The sequence below is a fragment of the Helicoverpa armigera genome, chromosome 16, assembly GCF_030705265.1.
Source record: "Helicoverpa armigera isolate CAAS_96S chromosome 16, ASM3070526v1, whole genome shotgun sequence".
Lineage (NCBI taxonomy): Eukaryota > Metazoa > Arthropoda > Insecta > Lepidoptera > Noctuidae > Helicoverpa > Helicoverpa armigera.
This window is the reverse complement of record NC_087135.1, coordinates 596,506-613,004: the sequence shown is the minus strand read 5'-3', so window position 1 is coordinate 613,004 and position 16,499 is coordinate 596,506. Positions and strand designations below refer to the sequence as shown.

Below are 16,499 nucleotides of genomic sequence, written 5' to 3'. Positions count from 1 at the left end.
CGATATTCCTTGGTCAGACTGGTTAAAATTTCTGGCTTCTGACTACCCGTAACAACAGTCAAAGATGTTCAAAATATATCCGGGGCTCATCAATGTAACATTATCTTCATAATAGTGAGACTTAATAATAGTTAATTATAAGTCAAGCACATGGTAAAAATATAGCTAAAAAATTTTTTGCCTAGTATTTATGTTCAGAATAATGTACATTGATGTTATTACAGATTGAAGGCCACTACGGCGGCGTGCGAGTGGTAGCGGAGGGTCGCGGAGACCAGCTGTTCGTGGGCACCACCAGGAACTGCATTCTACACGGAGACCTGCAACTGGGCTTCTCGCCTGCTGTGCTTGGTAAATTATTGATTATTTAATACATATATAAATTTACAGGTTGAAGGTAGCCTTTTTAATCGTCTTCCCAAACACGAGAATAAAATTCAATTTTTTTAAATGCTTTGTTAACAATTAGCCTTCGGTCAATCTTGACACAGGTTGCAATTTATCATGTGTCCAGTTTATTATGGTTCCTAATACACTAAGATAGGAACCTTTCTAGAAAAATTGACCTTGACGTTGTTGGAAAAATACCAAAAATATGAGTAAAATTTTTGTTATGTTGTGCAGGTCACGTGGACGAGCTGTGGGGGCTGGCAGCACACCCGACGCTGGCGCAGTTCGCGACGGCGGGCTGGGACAAGCTGCTGCAGCTGTGGGACGGCCTCTCCCACTGCACTGTCTGGAGCAAGGACATCGAGGTACACATACTTGTTAACTATTACTTACCTCCGCACTTAGAGACATTTTTTGATCCTCAAACTAAGATAATTAGGTGACGGATTGTCAAAGAAACCCTTTACTAAGGAATGACTTAAGTAACCATTAAATTTTTCTGAGTGCGGGGATAATATGCAGGTGTCGCGCTGATGTTGTCTGTACGTTACTGTGTCGAAATAATGTCTGCTATCTATGAAGACGGTCGACGACGGACGCGGACGGTCATAACATATACACATGCTTTTGACAGTACCGCCAGCTTTAAGTACCTCATGACAGCCGCATATAAAAGTAAGTTTGGGTTGGTATAGTGTTACGCCGATTTTACCGTCAGCATTGACGGCCGAGATATTATATGAACAGCTAGGAGCATTTTTGAATAAGGCGAAGCTGTTGGCTCTCATAGCTATGCGGTTGACTATCATCGGGTGATGATGACAGTCGAGCCTCCAGTACTACTGCTAGCACTGTAAATAGCAGCCTTTATGAAATTAAATTAAAAATTTGAACTATTTGTCTGTCTCCAGGAGCGTGCGCAGTGCGTGTCGTGGTCGCGCGACGGCGGCGTGCTGTGCGTGGGCTGCCTGTCGGGGCGCTGGCGCGTGTACGAGCCGCACTCCAGAGACCTGCTCGCCGACCATCAGGACGGGTACGTACTACATCATATGCTGAGCTTCTTCATAACTGCAATAGCAATAGTCCAGGGTGCACAATTATTGTGAAGACACTACGAACTAGGGTGTCAAAAGACGACTGCCGGGCTATATAAGTGTCAGTCTGTGGGCGGTGAGTTTCGGACGGCATAGTCCTTCGGTTTTCTAGGAGACAAAAAACTCGTGTCGCTCCTCAAAGACCTCACCAGGACCAAAACCTGCCAGTGTTCTACATATTTTTCTCCTACAAAAAATCTGTCACCGATTATTTATCAGACTTAAGAGCGTGTACGTCAACCGCGCGCCATTTGGCCTAAAATGGTACTTTTCAAACCACTGTTTCTCAGTAACTACTTATCCTATAACTATGTTATTTTTTAATAACGCAAGGTAATTTCACTGTCCATATAGTTAATTGAACATAAATTTCAATTTGTGTAGTTTAAATACTTAAAACCCCTATAACGTAACAGATGTTTTATAAAATTCCCGTTCAGCGTCTATTTCGAAGCTTAAATTCATGTGAAAATAGTGGCAAATCTAATCATATTTATTTTTTTACTCATAGACGAAATCCCCATGCCTATAGTTAGTTGAAAACATTTTTTGATTTAGGTCTCTATCTTTCAGAAAAAAATATTTTAACAATGTGAAAAATTGTGAATTTCAAATGCTTTTTTTACCTATCTATCTTACTTAATTTAATATAACAATTATTTACTATAGTAATATAACTCTTTCTTTAAAACATAAGCTTTATATTATAATCTGATCTCTCGTTTTTATTTTTTTATAAATTATTTAAAAACTACTATAAAACGCTGCACGCGAGTCAACTCAAACCAGACCGCCGCAAGGCTTCACAGAGAGAGGACGTGTCGCTCCGTCACATCGCGTAGGGTGAATAACCTCTGCCGTGGATACCCAGAATAGAGTACATTTCAAGCGCGACCAACAAATCTTGATACATTACTATTTTATTTAAAGCTCAATTTTGAAGCATATTTTTTTTATCGATTGAGTTGAAATTTTGTTTGAATGTTCAGTTTTAATGACAGTGTATGATTCTATATCCAATATGGCGGTATACCCAAGATGGAGAAAAAATGTTTTTAATGCATTCCTACGATATGGGTATCAAATGAAAGGGCTTGCTTGAATAACTCGAAAAAAAATGTGTCGCGAGTCTAAATCCAATATGGCGGACTCCTTAGGCTAGAAATCACTTATTGCAGATGTCTGTTACCAATCGAGCTATATTTTTTTTTTTTTCATTTTGGATGTACCCAAATTTTGACTTTTGATCTCGAATAACTTTTGAAGCATATAGGATAGATAACATAAAACTTTATTTGCAATGGTAAACCCAAGCTCTTCACCAATATTTGGCTTTCCGGCAATTGTTGTTATTTGACCACAATTTTTCGGTCTGGATGGACTGGACCATTCATATAAACAATCAATTTTTCAAATCGGTCCAGGCGTCTTTGAGAAATCGAGAACAATCAAATTGAGAACAATCACAAAACAATCTAATTGAAACCTCCTCCTTTCTTTTTTTGAAATCGGTTAAAATACAGAAACTCTTAACATTGTCATTAATCATCAGTCGACTATTTAGTACTGTTGAAAATTGTATGTAATATACAGAAAGTCCTCAAAACCAAGGTTTTCATAGGTGCCCGATTTTTTTGCAAAAGAGTGTAAGTATTAACGACTTATTTTCATGCTTTTATATTTTAGACATCCATAGACTTACACTATTTTCCCGCTATTAACTATTTACTAAATAATATATTTTTTGTTCTACCAATTTCACTCGAAAGGATCAAAATGGTTTGTGTGACTATACGTGAAGTATGATAGGCACGCACACAGCCGCGACGCTAGTCTGCGCGGTTTTTTGCGTTGAATTACCTAAAGTTGACATCGCGCGCCGAGCGTACACGCTCTTAAACATGCGCTCTATATTTATACTAGAACAACACATAAGCTACTTTTTATCCGGATGCAGTAAATAGTTCCCTCGGAAATTTTAACAGAAACCAGTACTTAATAAAATTATTGACCCCGCAGCTGTGAGCCGATCCAAACGATCCAGTACTCCCCGGACAACTCACTGCTGGCGCTTGGCTCGCGGGATAACTTCATCTACGTGTACCGCGTCGAGGACAACGGCGCCCGGTACAGCCGGCTAGGAAAGTGCTTGGTAAGTTGTAAATGCGATATTTTCATACAATTATAGAAGAAATAACTTCAAATGTAGTTCGTTTAACAACTCTTCAAAATGTGGAGAGTTGATAGATTTTTTTTTTGTAGGAGTCTATTAATTATCGGAGATATGTAGGTGTGTACATGTTCTATATATTTAGATTAATTTCTACAATGTTTTTTCACGACACAACTTTACGTTTTTTGAGGGTATATCCTAACTAAACGAACATGTTATTTTCATTGTGTGTAGTAAAACCTTTGATATTACTAATGTTGTTGTACGAAGTAACCCATTAATATCGAACTTTCCATAAATACTATGTAGAATAATAATTAAATAGTAATTTCTCGTATGCCCTATTTTTAGATTCCAATTCAACCAAAACAAAACATTTTGGTGCAGACTTTTCTCCCATAGCTATCCATGATAACCATGAATTAATCATAATTACCCTTATAAAATTTCACGCGACTTAGTGCACGGAGAAAAAACGTAGAAGGGTAACATTACATTCATATAAATAGCATGTTTATTATAAGCAGCCCTAGATCGCTTGCCAGGAATGTAACCCTTTGTAGACCCCTTTATAACCCTTTATGACTAACTTGCCTATGACCTTAAATATACCTATGTAATCTATTATACCTATGCTCTGAAAATGTGTTTGTCAGCCTATACCTATTAATACTGTATCCACTATTATAAACTATAAGCTTGAATATATCTACCTAATGCTTGAACAAGAATTAGAAACCTGCTATAACTTATACAAACACTGGCAAATCTCTACACAAAATAATTAGAATGAATAAATATAATATTTATTACTAAATGAACAACTGTATATAAGTAGTGCAGGTAGAATGCTATTGCAATCCAATATACTTACATGTGTACGCTGAACAGCAATGAAACATGGTCAGTTTAAAAATATCTAACAATTAAATCACGATAAAACTAATTTTTGTTATTAATATATTTTTAATTAGACCCTGACCAGGATTCATTGTTGCTAAGTTTAATATTTTATTCATACTTGTTATGAATGAATTGTATAACTGTTTGCAGGGTCACTCGAGCTACATAACGCACTTGGACTGGTCTGAAGACAGTCAATACATAAGGAGCAATTCCGGAGATTATGAACTGCTTTACTGTAAGTACATGCCTTGGAAAAAGAAATTATGTATACACTACATAAAACATGCTAAGTTGAAGCCATCATCCTGAAAAAAGTGGAAATTATTCCATTGTCCTTCCCTCAGCATTTTTTTTATTTTGTATGGAGATGGATGAGAATGTATCTCCTCTATTTCATAATTCTTCCACTTCGTATTTTAAGGCCGCGTTATATGGCTACAATATTAACTTTACCATCTGTTCGCAGGGAACGCGACAACCTGCCGTCAGATCCCGCAGGCCACATCAATGCGCGACGTGGTGTGGTCCACTAACACCTGCCCTATCACCTTCACCACGGTCGGCGTCTGGCCGGAGACTGCTGATGGCACTGACATCAACTCCTGCACCAGGTACATATCATGGACTTCCCCCATTGATTTCCAAAAGGACCGGTTGGAAAGGACCCGCGCCTTCCCGCGATGTTTTGACCTGGGGCTTGATTCTGCTAAATTAATAATATGAAATTTAAATAATTGCAGGTCTAACGACAGTCGCCTGGTGGCTACCGGCGATGATTTCGGGAAAGTTAAGCTTTACGCTTACCCCGTCACACAACCTAAGGTGAATATCTATACAAGCAGAGCATTTTACTTTGTGGCCTTAATATTTCGTTATATATACTTAATGGAATTTTTCAAACTATTGTCTGCTACGTATTATGTAACTGCTAAAAACTATTATTTCACCCACCAATTTACTGTACTAAAGTAAACCTATTTGGAGTCCATATTTCTTACATGAATATTTATCTCCACAGTCGCTCTGCCACCAATACGGCGGTCACTCGTCCCACGTGACGTGCGTTCGGTTCCTGGCGGATGACTCGCGTCTCATCTCTACCGGCGGACTGGACACTGCTGTACTGCAGTGGTGTGTTGATTAAACACCACTACTTTATATTATATACGTGGGAGGCGTAATATGAGTAAATGATGTCCAACAACAGAATTTAGGAAAATGGGTGGTTTAGCTGGAAGAAATAAAGGCAATTTTAAAACAGCTCTTTCGTAGACCTAAATGACATGGTTTAAGAAAAGCCTACATCAGAACAATTGAATCTTTGGAATATAATGACAATGGGAAAAAATTACATGTCTATTCCGAAACTAAATGGTATATGTAAAGTATATGAATGTAAGTTTCTTCAACGCCTCCTGTGTATAAATTACTGCTTAATCACGAGGAAGATTTTAAGACCAACTTCAACGCCTCCTGTGTATAAATTACTGCTTAATCACGAGGAAGATTTTAAGACCAATTTTTGTGATGGAAACAAAAATTATTGTATTCACACTAAATATTTTATCAAAAAATCATTCACATTGCTTTGTTTTTAATTATCACAATGTTAAAGATTGGTTTTACTAAAAAAGAAGTTTAGTAAAATCAATCCCTTAAATAAATAATTAATCTTGTCATTTGATAATCGATTTTATTGCAAAACTCACAGAATTTACATTGTTTTAACACTTTGTGAACTGCGATGCCTACATCATACGCCTATTTATTAATATAATGTTCTGTTGAGATACAATTTGTGCTGTAATCTAATATTTATAATTATTTAAAATGAATGTTATACACTTACTAGCGTTGCATAGGTGCACGGTTGTGATCAAAACGAGCTAATTAGAGAAAGGTTATTTTATTTGTAAACATTTGTTCAAATAAAGAGAAACAAGGAGAATAAATGTTTACTAATGAATAAAATATTACGAATCCGTCGATTTTAAAACAGTAAATGTAGCGTGTATGGCAACACCACTAACGTTTTTAACGAGTTTTACACACTTGCAACACTGTGTAGTTTATTATTATGTGATTGAGCTTTTTGGCGCGTAATTTTAATATTTTAGGCATAATATAATTATGTACACATATTTTACATAATTTTAAGTTATGATAAGCAAATTAATACAAATTAGATTTATTTTTATTTTAAGATCTGCGTTTTTTTTAAATCAATATCAAGCTGTTTGAATATTTTAATAAATGAGCGACATCTTTGCGGTCGACGGCTATTTTTTATGTTTTAATCAAAACGGTTTTATTTTTCTTAGTTTTAACAATACAAAAAGTTATGTTGATGCAGCTTACAGTACAAAGAAAAGCTTAACTCTTGCTCTGATATAGTAAGCTAATATTTCTTGGCACTAATATACGAAACATTAAATAATTCCAGTAAAACATTCCAGGAGCAAGCCTAACATAGTTTTATTTAAGTATTTCAGTAGGATCGTAAGGTTTAGTAGCCTAGTCACTGCGTCATCCGCATCGGTGTAATATCTCACGAATGTAGCACTAATGTTATTGTATTTTGTAAATATATTGTACGACGGTACGCCGTCTTCATTGTGCCTCCAAATAAATCGAGTATTTAAATTAGTGTTTTTTAGTATTAGTGTTTTTTTTATTCCTTTTAGACCAGGGGCCCGATTCTCCTGTTAATAATATCAAAATTGAATAGAAATCGAATCACAATAGACAATATGATCGCAATAGCAGTTTTAACCATATCGGGCATTCTGCTACTAATATAAGACCAATCGTATTCCAACGACATTCGATTGGTTTGCTATTTTGGTGATTTTGGTCTATACCAAAACCACCGTACCACGTAATAACCACCATTGTAGTTGTAAGTCATTAGCAGACAAAATGATTCATTATTGAATGACAGAAAAGGATAAAAACGTTTATTTAAAAAAAAAACGGAATGCCACATACGCTTCAATCGTAATCGAGTCGTATTTCACTTAAGTAAAATTAGGAGAATCGGGCCCCTGTACTGGCTGTTGCCAGCGGTCTCTCCCGCCTCTCGTCGTAACAACTTAGCAAACCCCGTTAAGAATCAAGGCGAGATCACATATTTTTTTTTGGACCCTTTGAACATTGGGTTGGGTCCTGTCCATGTCGACAAAGATAGGTTAAGCTGGGTCCAGACATGTATCATTTAACCAATCCGATTACCGGGAGATAATTGAGCAGATTTGTTGTAGGAATTTCTGGCCAAAACATTTTTGTAGGACGAATGTGCGTTGCACTTTTGCTATCTGTTTGTTCTATTTTTCTCCTACAAAAAATTGGCCACTAAATATCGGACTACTGTGGGGTAAATGCAGCGAAGAGCATGATTTGATTATTATCCACACATTTTTTTTTGTTGCAAAAACAAAATAAAAAGCACCAAAAAAATAAAAACAATTTATTAAAATAAATAATAAATCGTTCGAAACGAACTAATAGTGATACAAAATAAACATAAATTATTACTCAAAACATAATGTTACTCTAAAACCTTTCCTTACACGTTCAACGCGCTGGTACCACTATTGCATCTTATGATACGTTTGTTTCATCATTACTAACAACGGACTACGCTATTTCATTGGATAGGAACATATTTCACCAATATTCAGTAGTTAAAGATAAACAGAAAATACATGACATTGTAGGTACAAACTTTGTACCCATGTATGACCAGGTTTCAGAGTATTAAAAAACTTAAAAGTGAATTCCCGATTGAACACAGCTCTAATCCGATTGCAAACGAAACTATTTGTAACTTCTGGGATAACTTAAACATGGTACATTATTTACATTGGCTGGTAGATACCGCTTTGGCAATATTTTACACATGACTGTTTACATAAGCGATACATATACAACATTAGAGACATATATAATATTTCATAGACTTTCTATTATCATTTAAGTCGTAACTAATTAATTAACTCGCTATAGTTTCACATAACAGTCTAGTGCAGGCCCGCAACACAGGTACGATATTTACGCGGCACAGGTCCGGAACGTTTGGTCTGATGTCGGGGCCTCGCAGGAAATCTTGGACAGGTTTATAAAAACCATATAATAAAATGTCAACGATTTAATTCAAGTCTACAATAGTTCACCTATATTAACTGCTCGACGCTGCTGGCGGAGAGCTCGAGCAGCCGCCAGGCCGCCTTGGGGTTGAGCTCCTGCGGGTCGCGGCAGAGCACCCACACGTAGTTCACGCGCATCACCTTGTCGGGGTCGCCCTCTATCACTTTGTTCTTGCTGTCCCTCACGCACATGATCTGCTGCGACTGGAATGTGATCACGAGCACTGGGCCCTGGTCCATCATCTTACCCATGACCAGCTCTATCTGTTCGATGTCCAGGATCTTTGAGTCCAGGTGATAGCCGAGGTGTTTGCACTGTTTGATGGGCGTCGCCAGAATGTTGAACACTCCCTCGTAGCACCAATCCTTAAGTATATCTAAGTCTCCACGTACCATGGCTTCGAGAATATTCGGTATGATATCGTTCGCGCAGTCCTCGAGGAACTTCTGTGCCGTAAAGTTGGGGTCGATCTTGCAGATTTCGGTGAGCGTCTTGGACAGTTCCGTCTTTTCGAATATGTTGCCGAACAAGCTGCCTACCTTCTCCGTGACGAACCGAGACGCTTTTACCACAGGATTGTCGGATTCTTCGTATTTAATTTTCCAATCTAGTACCTGTGGTTATAAAATAGTATGGTGTTACATGGATAAAATTTAGAGCGAAAATGATTAATTTGAAAGGCGACTGGTAAAGAGAATAAGCTGAAAATATTTACCTTATTGAAATACTGGTTGTTGTTCTTGAAGTTCTCCCACTGCTGGTAGAACTTGGAGTCCTTGTGTAGCTCCACGCCTACAGTCTCTGTGTCCGGGGCGAATGTTCGTTCGTCCGAAGCAACCTACGCACAGGAAAACAGCTTTAACTAATGTGACGTAAAATTATATAGTGCAAATTTTAAAGTAAACAGTCCTGCTCACGCTTGTTCATATTACAGATTCTCATGAAATATCAAAAGCTTCTTCTAAAATAAATATCCAAATCTGTTGGTCAAATGAAAATGTGTCAGGTCAGATGGTGGATATTTGCTACAAAATACCATACATAATATCATACGTATATCCTCCTAAGAGATTTTACCACACAAAAGAAGGCCTTACCTTCTCTGGAAAAGAATTAATAAAGTAGCATGTAAATGATAGAGACCTCGACACGTTTCCGTAGCGCGGCGGGCGCCATGTACACGCGGCCCTCCAGCCCGCGCGGTGATATCTCGTCCTTCACTACTGCCGTCGCCTGTAAAACGTAAGGCAACATGTTATTGTTGTTTCAAATATATGTGTATGGGGGCAATAATCCAACATCGTTCTGGCTCAATACACTCTACTGAAAAACGAACAGACTAGTTGCGGTAAATAACCAACTCATAAAACCATGTGGGATATTAAATGCCTCGCTCAGAAATGGGCACTACTGGGCAGCAGCATCTCAGAAGCTAGAAACTATCCCACACTACGCTCGCCCACATGTATGCCCCGCGCGGTGAGGATGGGTAGATCCCTCACAGTGTAGGAAGGTTATGAAGACAAATACTATTTCAATTCAAATATTAATCCGCAGAAAGCAACTCGTTCTCCCCTACTAAAGTTTTTTGTCTTGAAAATGTTTGAAATAACTTGGTTGTGAATTTGTAATTTGAAAAATAGCCGGGAACAGAAAATAATACAATTCTACATGAATAATATGTTATTTCTTACTTGTGAAATAGTCCTGAACGCAGTTGTCTGACCCAGCTTGGAGCCCGTGTCTGCTATGCTCTCAGCTGCACCCTTTGCAGTCTTTGATAAGTCTTCTTTTATTTGTCCTGAAATAAAAACAGATTATGTACATTTTATATTCTGCAGTAAATTTATTGCCAATTTTAAGATTAATAGTATATGTTGGTCTGTAAAGCCAAGTGCTTTGAAAAGCAAGCAGTATTATTTTAATCTAGTATGACATAGGGTCTAATATAACAAATTGGAGGCCTGTGACAAATCATGTGTCTGTGGTTTCTATCAATAGGTGCTTAGTAAATTATGAGTAAAGCCAGCAGTGACGTGACTATCTCATTATTAAAAGTTTTCCTCAGTCTGACCCTGACCAATCATCTCATATGTAATAAATATTTGCAATATTTACAGCAAATAATACTTCTTACCAGCTTTCTTGGCAATCTCGGTTTTGCTAGCTTCTTCAATGACATGCTCCATCTTGCCCTTGATACCCTCAAGGGTCTCCTTCAGTACTTCCGAGCTCTTGGAAGCTTCTGATTCAACGGCATGGAACTTTCTTCTCGCAGCCTGGAAGTGAAATCAGGGATATGTTAGAAATAAGCAAAGGACCAACCTGCTAAGGATTGAAGAAATATGCTAAAATTAATATTATTTTTTTTTCTACACTTTTGCAACAGGCAGTGTGAGCCCATAAAAGTTTGTGGGCATGTCCATCCAATATTCACATACATTCTCATTTATTAAATTTGTACACAATGCATATAAGAAAGTATACATAAAGGGAGAGTACATAAGGGCATATAATGGTAGTATATAGACAACATATGCCCATACATAAGAGCATACAAAAAAAAGAACATGGGGTAATATTTGAAGGAGAGTACATAAGATTAGTGATCTTTTTCCAAGATTTGTAAATATCCCCATCATTATATAATTTTTATGTTTGCATAAATAGTAAAAGGTTGTTACCAGCAATGCTTCTGAGTTCTCTAGCTTCTGCGCCTCCTCGCGGAACTTCTTGATGTTGTCCTTCATCTCCTTGTTCTTTGCAATGTCCTCCTTGATGTTCTCGATGATGGACGAGAAGAACCCCTTCCGTGCTGAGTATTGACGACATTCTTGCACGGTGTACTGAAATAAATAGCCCTCAAATTACTTATTAGACTGTTTTTCTATCTACCCACTAAGATTACTATCACCTTTAGTTGGTGATTAGGTTCCCAACAAGGTTCTAGTTGGTTTATATATCAATTTATTCATCTTTACAGTTTTTATGACTGAAACATTATTGACTTTGAAGTATCTCAGGAACCTGAGACTTGACAAAGTCAAGATTTATATGACATCTGATTGTTTCAATATTTATAGCACAATTTCGTCATTTTAATACGCAAATTGTATATTTTAGCTCACCTGATCTGATTTGTTGTAGAGTATTGTTTGTTTGAAATTGAAAGGTAGTGCAGATTTCCACCGTGCCGGACTATTTAATAACTGTCGACATGTATGCTAAAAAATAAAATAAAAAGAATGAAAATAGTTGCATGAACCAAGGACCTTGATCATAACCTAACCTAAAAAGCATCCATCATCATCTCACCATTTTTGTAAATACCCTAAGAAATCGCACAGGGATTACAGAATAACTGTTTTTCAACTATACTAATATATTCAAAATCCTGATATGTAAAATAAAAGAGTCGAATTTTAAGACTTCGACGAAAACTTATTCATAATCCGTGCAAACTTCTGTCAAAAGGACTCAAAGTAAGTTTTCGCTACACTTAAATATGGATTTTGTCTATTCACAAAAATGATTACATTTTCTAGCCAATAACGAGCTACGTAAACCACCAGTAGCGAATCAAATCACTTCGTTTAATAACAAGGTAAGAGAGAACGACACTTTTCCATTTACGTTTGGCCATAAACAAATAAAATTAAAGGAATAAAAAGCAAACAAAATCCTTTTCAAAACCAAAAATATCTTTTTATTTGGGTTAACTTTAAGGACTTGATTATATCAAGTATTTTGATTGTAATTTTAGTAGTTACCTAAATAGAGAAAATTATGAAATTGAAATAATTAAAATCTGCACCTGAAATCATTTTGTCATACTTAAAGCATAGACACAAGAAAGTTTAAAAGTTTTTGTGTTTCCTGTTGCCAATTTTATTTCGGAGTGAATTTTTCGCTTGTTTTAAGCAATTAATCAATTATAAAATTTTCTGTTACTACTCAGCGTCCAAAGAACTAGAAATGAAATATTTTTCCAGCATTAAATCGTACATTCTAAATTATGAGATAGTTGTTGTTTCAAGTTTTAAAAAAATGCTCGTTTCCGGTGTGAAGGCAGTTCAAGAAACATAAGAAAGTGTACAATTTTCATTTATTTTCTGTCGTCATATTTAGACACGGAAACGTGTTGCGTTTGATGAAATCTCATTTATTTTATGTTCGTTAGTAGTCGATCGTGATCCTTGTTATATTACGCGTTACTACTAGTGCACGGCGAGGGTGGAATAGCGAGGTGCTTCGTCATAGACAGTGGAAGGTAGCTAGCGACGTAATATCGAATATCTTTAGTCCATATTTACGTATAGTATAGTAGGTATCGCGGACCGTGGTTACCACGTTTTCGCCAGCTGGTGCGTACATTGCTGCAGTAGAAATTGGTTAGAATAGTTGGAAATGTTGCGTTGGAATAGTGTGTGTGTATTTTTAGCTGATTGTGGTGTTACTGATTGCGGCAGGTAGTGCGCCCGGCGTGTGCGAGGCAGTTCATCTGAAGCCAGCTTCCTGGAAGCCAGTATCAACAATTGATCCCGTTCGTCAGCTCTCGTCCATTGGGGCGTTACCGTTTTATATGACTTTAGCAAGATATAAAGGTGAGTGATATTGTATTTCTTAACGAGTTACTATAACCGCGACGCGCCCGCGTGGACATTCAATCTGCATGGACATTTTTTACCACAAAGTGGAATCAACCCTTATCAGAATTGCTGAAATACATCATCTACCCTTTGGGATCCTCTGAAACTTAGATTCTGATAAAAGATGTTTAGCTGGCATGGTCATTTTATGCAAAAAAATCTGGATGTACTTGTGGCAAAAATAAAAAGAATTTGTTGATGACCGATGATCATCACACATAGTCAAATGAGATAATGTTTATGTAGGTTTACCAGCTTTCTGTCATTTTAAACAAAATGTACAACTAGTTTGTAACATTTCAGTAACACAGCATTAAAAATTAATATACTGCGCTGTCATTTAATATTGGGAATATAGATTAAATTAGATTCCACAATCACCAATTTTAACAAATATATTAAAAGACTTTATGTACCATTGTACTGGAGATTTCTAATTAATCCAATGAAATTTTTATTCCAAGTGTATAATTATTTAAATAGCAATATTCTTGACAAAACTAAGTTATTAGACGATTTCTCTAAATGCATAAGATTATTCAATTCCAAATAAGACATACATATATTACAAAATATATGATGCATTACAAAAGTTACCAATTGGTTAACCACAATATGTTTTATCTTTTATAGATTGTAATAAAACACAAGTTTTCATCATGACTTGTACAATCTATACTCAAACATATTCAATAATTTAAGTCTCATGTGCAGAAGAAAAAGCTTATTTTATGTTCTACTGGATTCATTATCTTTATAATCAAACAAGAAGAAAACCTAAACAATAAAACATTTGTTGAAGAAAGCATTAGAACTATTCTAACTTTCTAGTAGCTAGCCATTTCTAAGATAGACATTAATAATAAGAGGTAATGTGAAATAAATGATGATGACAATTATTTATAGACACATCTGTGCCTTATCTTAATGTTAATTAACTTTGCCTGTCGTAAACGCTACAAATAACATTGTGAGAACACTGATTATTTCTAGCAAAATTATTGTTACTTTCAACTTTTTATTTATTACTGTTTATCTATGTTACCCACCTTTACTCCTGATTGCAACATTTTAAACTCTTTTTACACATGAGATAAAAATGGATTAGATTAGGCTTTTGTTAAGTCATGCTGTGAACATCAATTTGGGTTAAGTAGTTTTGAATATTAGCTTGAACTAGGGTTGGTATAAAATCGATGGGATATAAATAGTATAGGTGAATGCTTCAACTCATAGCAGAAAATTCAAAATAAAGGTTTTTTTTTTACTGTATAGCTAAGGTTGCAGTACCTAAATGAATGTTTTTGCATTGTGATCTTATCAATCGCGGTGATAATATAGTTACCTTAAAATAATTATTAATGTCTTTGTTTTACTCCAAAAGTTCTTACAATTTAAATGTATGTAACATCATCAAACTTTTTAAAATAAAAAAAAATTGAACTATGTATCGGTATGTTGGATTCCATTGGATTTGTAAGTTTTGGATTTTAACAAGGATATAAAATGCGTTTAGGTATATTACTACCATGACTGTTATAAGTAACAAGACATTCTCCTAACTTTTTAAACTCATCATAATTGATTGGTTGATAAGCTATAGGGGACTATCCACTTGGATTTTGAAACTGTTCAAACCCCAGCTAGCCAGACTTATAAAAACTGCTACATAGGGTTTACTTCATCGTTAGATCCTCATCTAATCATAACATATGGATATTGGTGTCTGATGAACCAACTCTTGCTCCTTCCACCTTATCACCAGCCCACAGCACGTGACTTGAAACCTTCGGTACTTTCTAAAGTTTCCGCATGTATGTCTCGTGAATATCGATCGTCGTTGCTCTGGGCCCGATAGCCGCATCAAACGTGTCACTTGTTATCAACATGGCTGTTTTAATTGCCGCCATTATCGGACTGTCATTAACACTGGACGGAATTTCAAAACTGTCAAGTTTTGTTATCGTTGGCTACTGTTGGAGGAGGTATTTAATAAATGGTATCATGTGGTATGTAGCAGTGGAGACTTCACAAGCCAATGAAGGTTCAATAAGTTTCGCATTACGAGCTTGGCGTTCCTGTATATCTTTTTCAAAGTCAAGCTGGATTAATTTCCTATAATTCCGCAGTGTCTGTTATGAAGCTCTTTCGATAAGAGATGCAATCACAGACAATTAACATCAACGTGCCATTTCGTTTATTATAAAGATGCACAGTCATTTTCCTGTTTATTTATTCATAGACTCTTTCGATAAACTCTGACATTAGATCGGTATCTCTATGAAGCAGATCCGTCTTAAACCCATGCGGTTTAATCCCGACAGTACACGCAATATTGCCTTAAATTGTCATTACTGTACCTTCTAAAATAAATCCCCATGCAATTCTACGAAATATATTGCCCCATTTTTTTTTTTGCATATTGACACAGCTATATTGTGTTAACTACCTTGCAATTTATATAAGATTTTTAGATAAATATTATGTACAACTTTAAATTGGTATGGAAGCAGAAATTCAAATTCTCAACTGAAAATCCTACCCTACGCTATCTATAGCAAATCCTTACTTGTCAAAGTGTGTATTCTGAATACTACGCCATTCTGATGTTAATCCTAGCAGCGTGATTTTCATGCAAATGCTGAGAGATTGAGTGAGATCCAATAACGATTTACATGTGTGTCCCGCGCGACAGGGCCTTATACACATGTAAATTGTACCCGCATTCTGTGTCTAGACTAAAATGACTATCAAACAGTTCAGTAGTCACGTATCTATTGAAAATAATCCAGCCTACGAAATAAAGGCCATTGCAATTGTTCAAAATCGGCGTCGGAAACCTATAAACCACAGATTAGTCCACCCACAAAAGTAAATTGAGTGCGCACTAAAACTAGCTCGTGTGTAACGCACCAAAGATTTATTGACTAGAATTTAAAACTCCAATCTAAGCGTGGCGCACCACGTGCCAACACGGTGCACCCCCTCCCGCCCTGTGCCTCGCACTCGATCGATACACATTTTGCACAGAATTATATTGGGTTACATATACCATTATTACGGCCTGCGAGTACCTCATCTACTGGAAACTCGATATTACGTCCTATAATAGACTGCGTGGGTTTTCAGTCTTCAAGCTTG

At 36.4% G+C, this 16,499-nt stretch overlaps 3 protein-coding genes across 19 annotated transcripts in view; 2 read left to right on the top strand and 1 right to left on the bottom strand.

The window, feature by feature from the left end:
- Positions 1–7,206, top strand: part of LOC110369847 (echinoderm microtubule-associated protein-like 2) — a 60,403-nt gene extending 53,197 nt beyond the window's left edge. For 8 of the 10 annotated variants that reach the window (XM_064038448.1, XM_064038453.1, XM_064038450.1 and 5 more), the window contains 9 exons: positions 225–351; positions 625–755; positions 1,302–1,423; positions 3,504–3,636; positions 4,119–4,142; positions 4,711–4,798; positions 5,030–5,174; positions 5,304–5,385; positions 5,582–7,206. In XM_064038448.1, coding sequence (XP_063894518.1) covers positions 225–351; positions 625–755; positions 1,302–1,423; positions 3,504–3,636; positions 4,119–4,142; positions 4,711–4,798; positions 5,030–5,174; positions 5,304–5,385; positions 5,582–5,707 — 978 coding nt within the window. In that variant the 3' untranslated portion in view covers positions 5,708–7,206. The remainder of the gene's footprint in view (positions 1–224; positions 352–624; positions 756–1,301; positions 1,424–3,503; positions 3,637–4,118; positions 4,143–4,710; positions 4,799–5,029; positions 5,175–5,303; positions 5,386–5,581) is intronic. The other 2 variants (XM_064038451.1, XM_064038449.1) reach the window with 1 other exon arrangement.
- An 808-nt stretch (positions 7,207–8,014) lies between these two features.
- LOC110369848 (mitochondrial import inner membrane translocase subunit TIM44) lies at positions 8,015–12,208 on the bottom strand. 2 transcript variants are annotated; one of them, XM_021325424.3, is made up of 8 exons: positions 12,025–12,208; positions 11,838–11,933; positions 11,394–11,570; positions 10,847–10,988; positions 10,404–10,510; positions 9,853–9,942; positions 9,425–9,547; positions 8,015–9,323 (listed from the first exon to the last, which is right to left on the bottom strand). In XM_021325424.3, the coding sequence occupies exons 1-8, from the start codon at positions 12,025–12,027 to the stop codon at positions 8,736–8,738; spliced, it is 1,326 nt and encodes a 441-aa protein (XP_021181099.3). In that variant the 5' UTR covers positions 12,028–12,208; the 3' UTR covers positions 8,015–8,735. The 2 variants fall into 2 exon arrangements, with proteins under 2 accessions (XP_021181099.3, XP_021181100.3); XM_021325425.3 differs by having other exon boundaries at positions 11,394–11,555; positions 12,025–12,206.
- A 400-nt stretch (positions 12,209–12,608) lies between these two features.
- LOC110369865 (eukaryotic translation initiation factor 5) overlaps positions 12,609–16,499 on the top strand; it is a 28,280-nt gene continuing 24,389 nt past the window's right edge. For 4 of the 7 annotated variants that reach the window (XM_064038461.1, XM_064038460.1, XM_064038456.1 and 1 more), the window contains exons 1-2: positions 12,609–12,979; positions 13,179–13,313. The gene's annotated coding sequence lies outside the window, so the exon portion shown is untranslated. Of the gene's footprint in view, positions 13,101–13,178; positions 13,314–16,499 lie in introns of all 7 variants that reach the window. The other 3 variants (XM_064038459.1, XM_064038458.1, XM_064038464.1) reach the window with 3 other exon arrangements.

Excerpts from the sequence above, each read along its gene's own strand:
- LOC110369848 (XM_021325424.3), bottom strand. Across the intron at positions 10,989-11,393 it reads AGAACTCAGAAGCATTGCTG|GCTGCGAGAAGAAAGTTCCA; the intron begins GTAACAACCTTT and ends TTTCACTTCCAG. Across the intron at positions 9,548-9,852 it reads CGCTACGGAAACGTGTCGAG|GTTGCTTCGGACGAACGAAC; the intron begins GTCTCTATCATT and ends TCCTGTGCGTAG.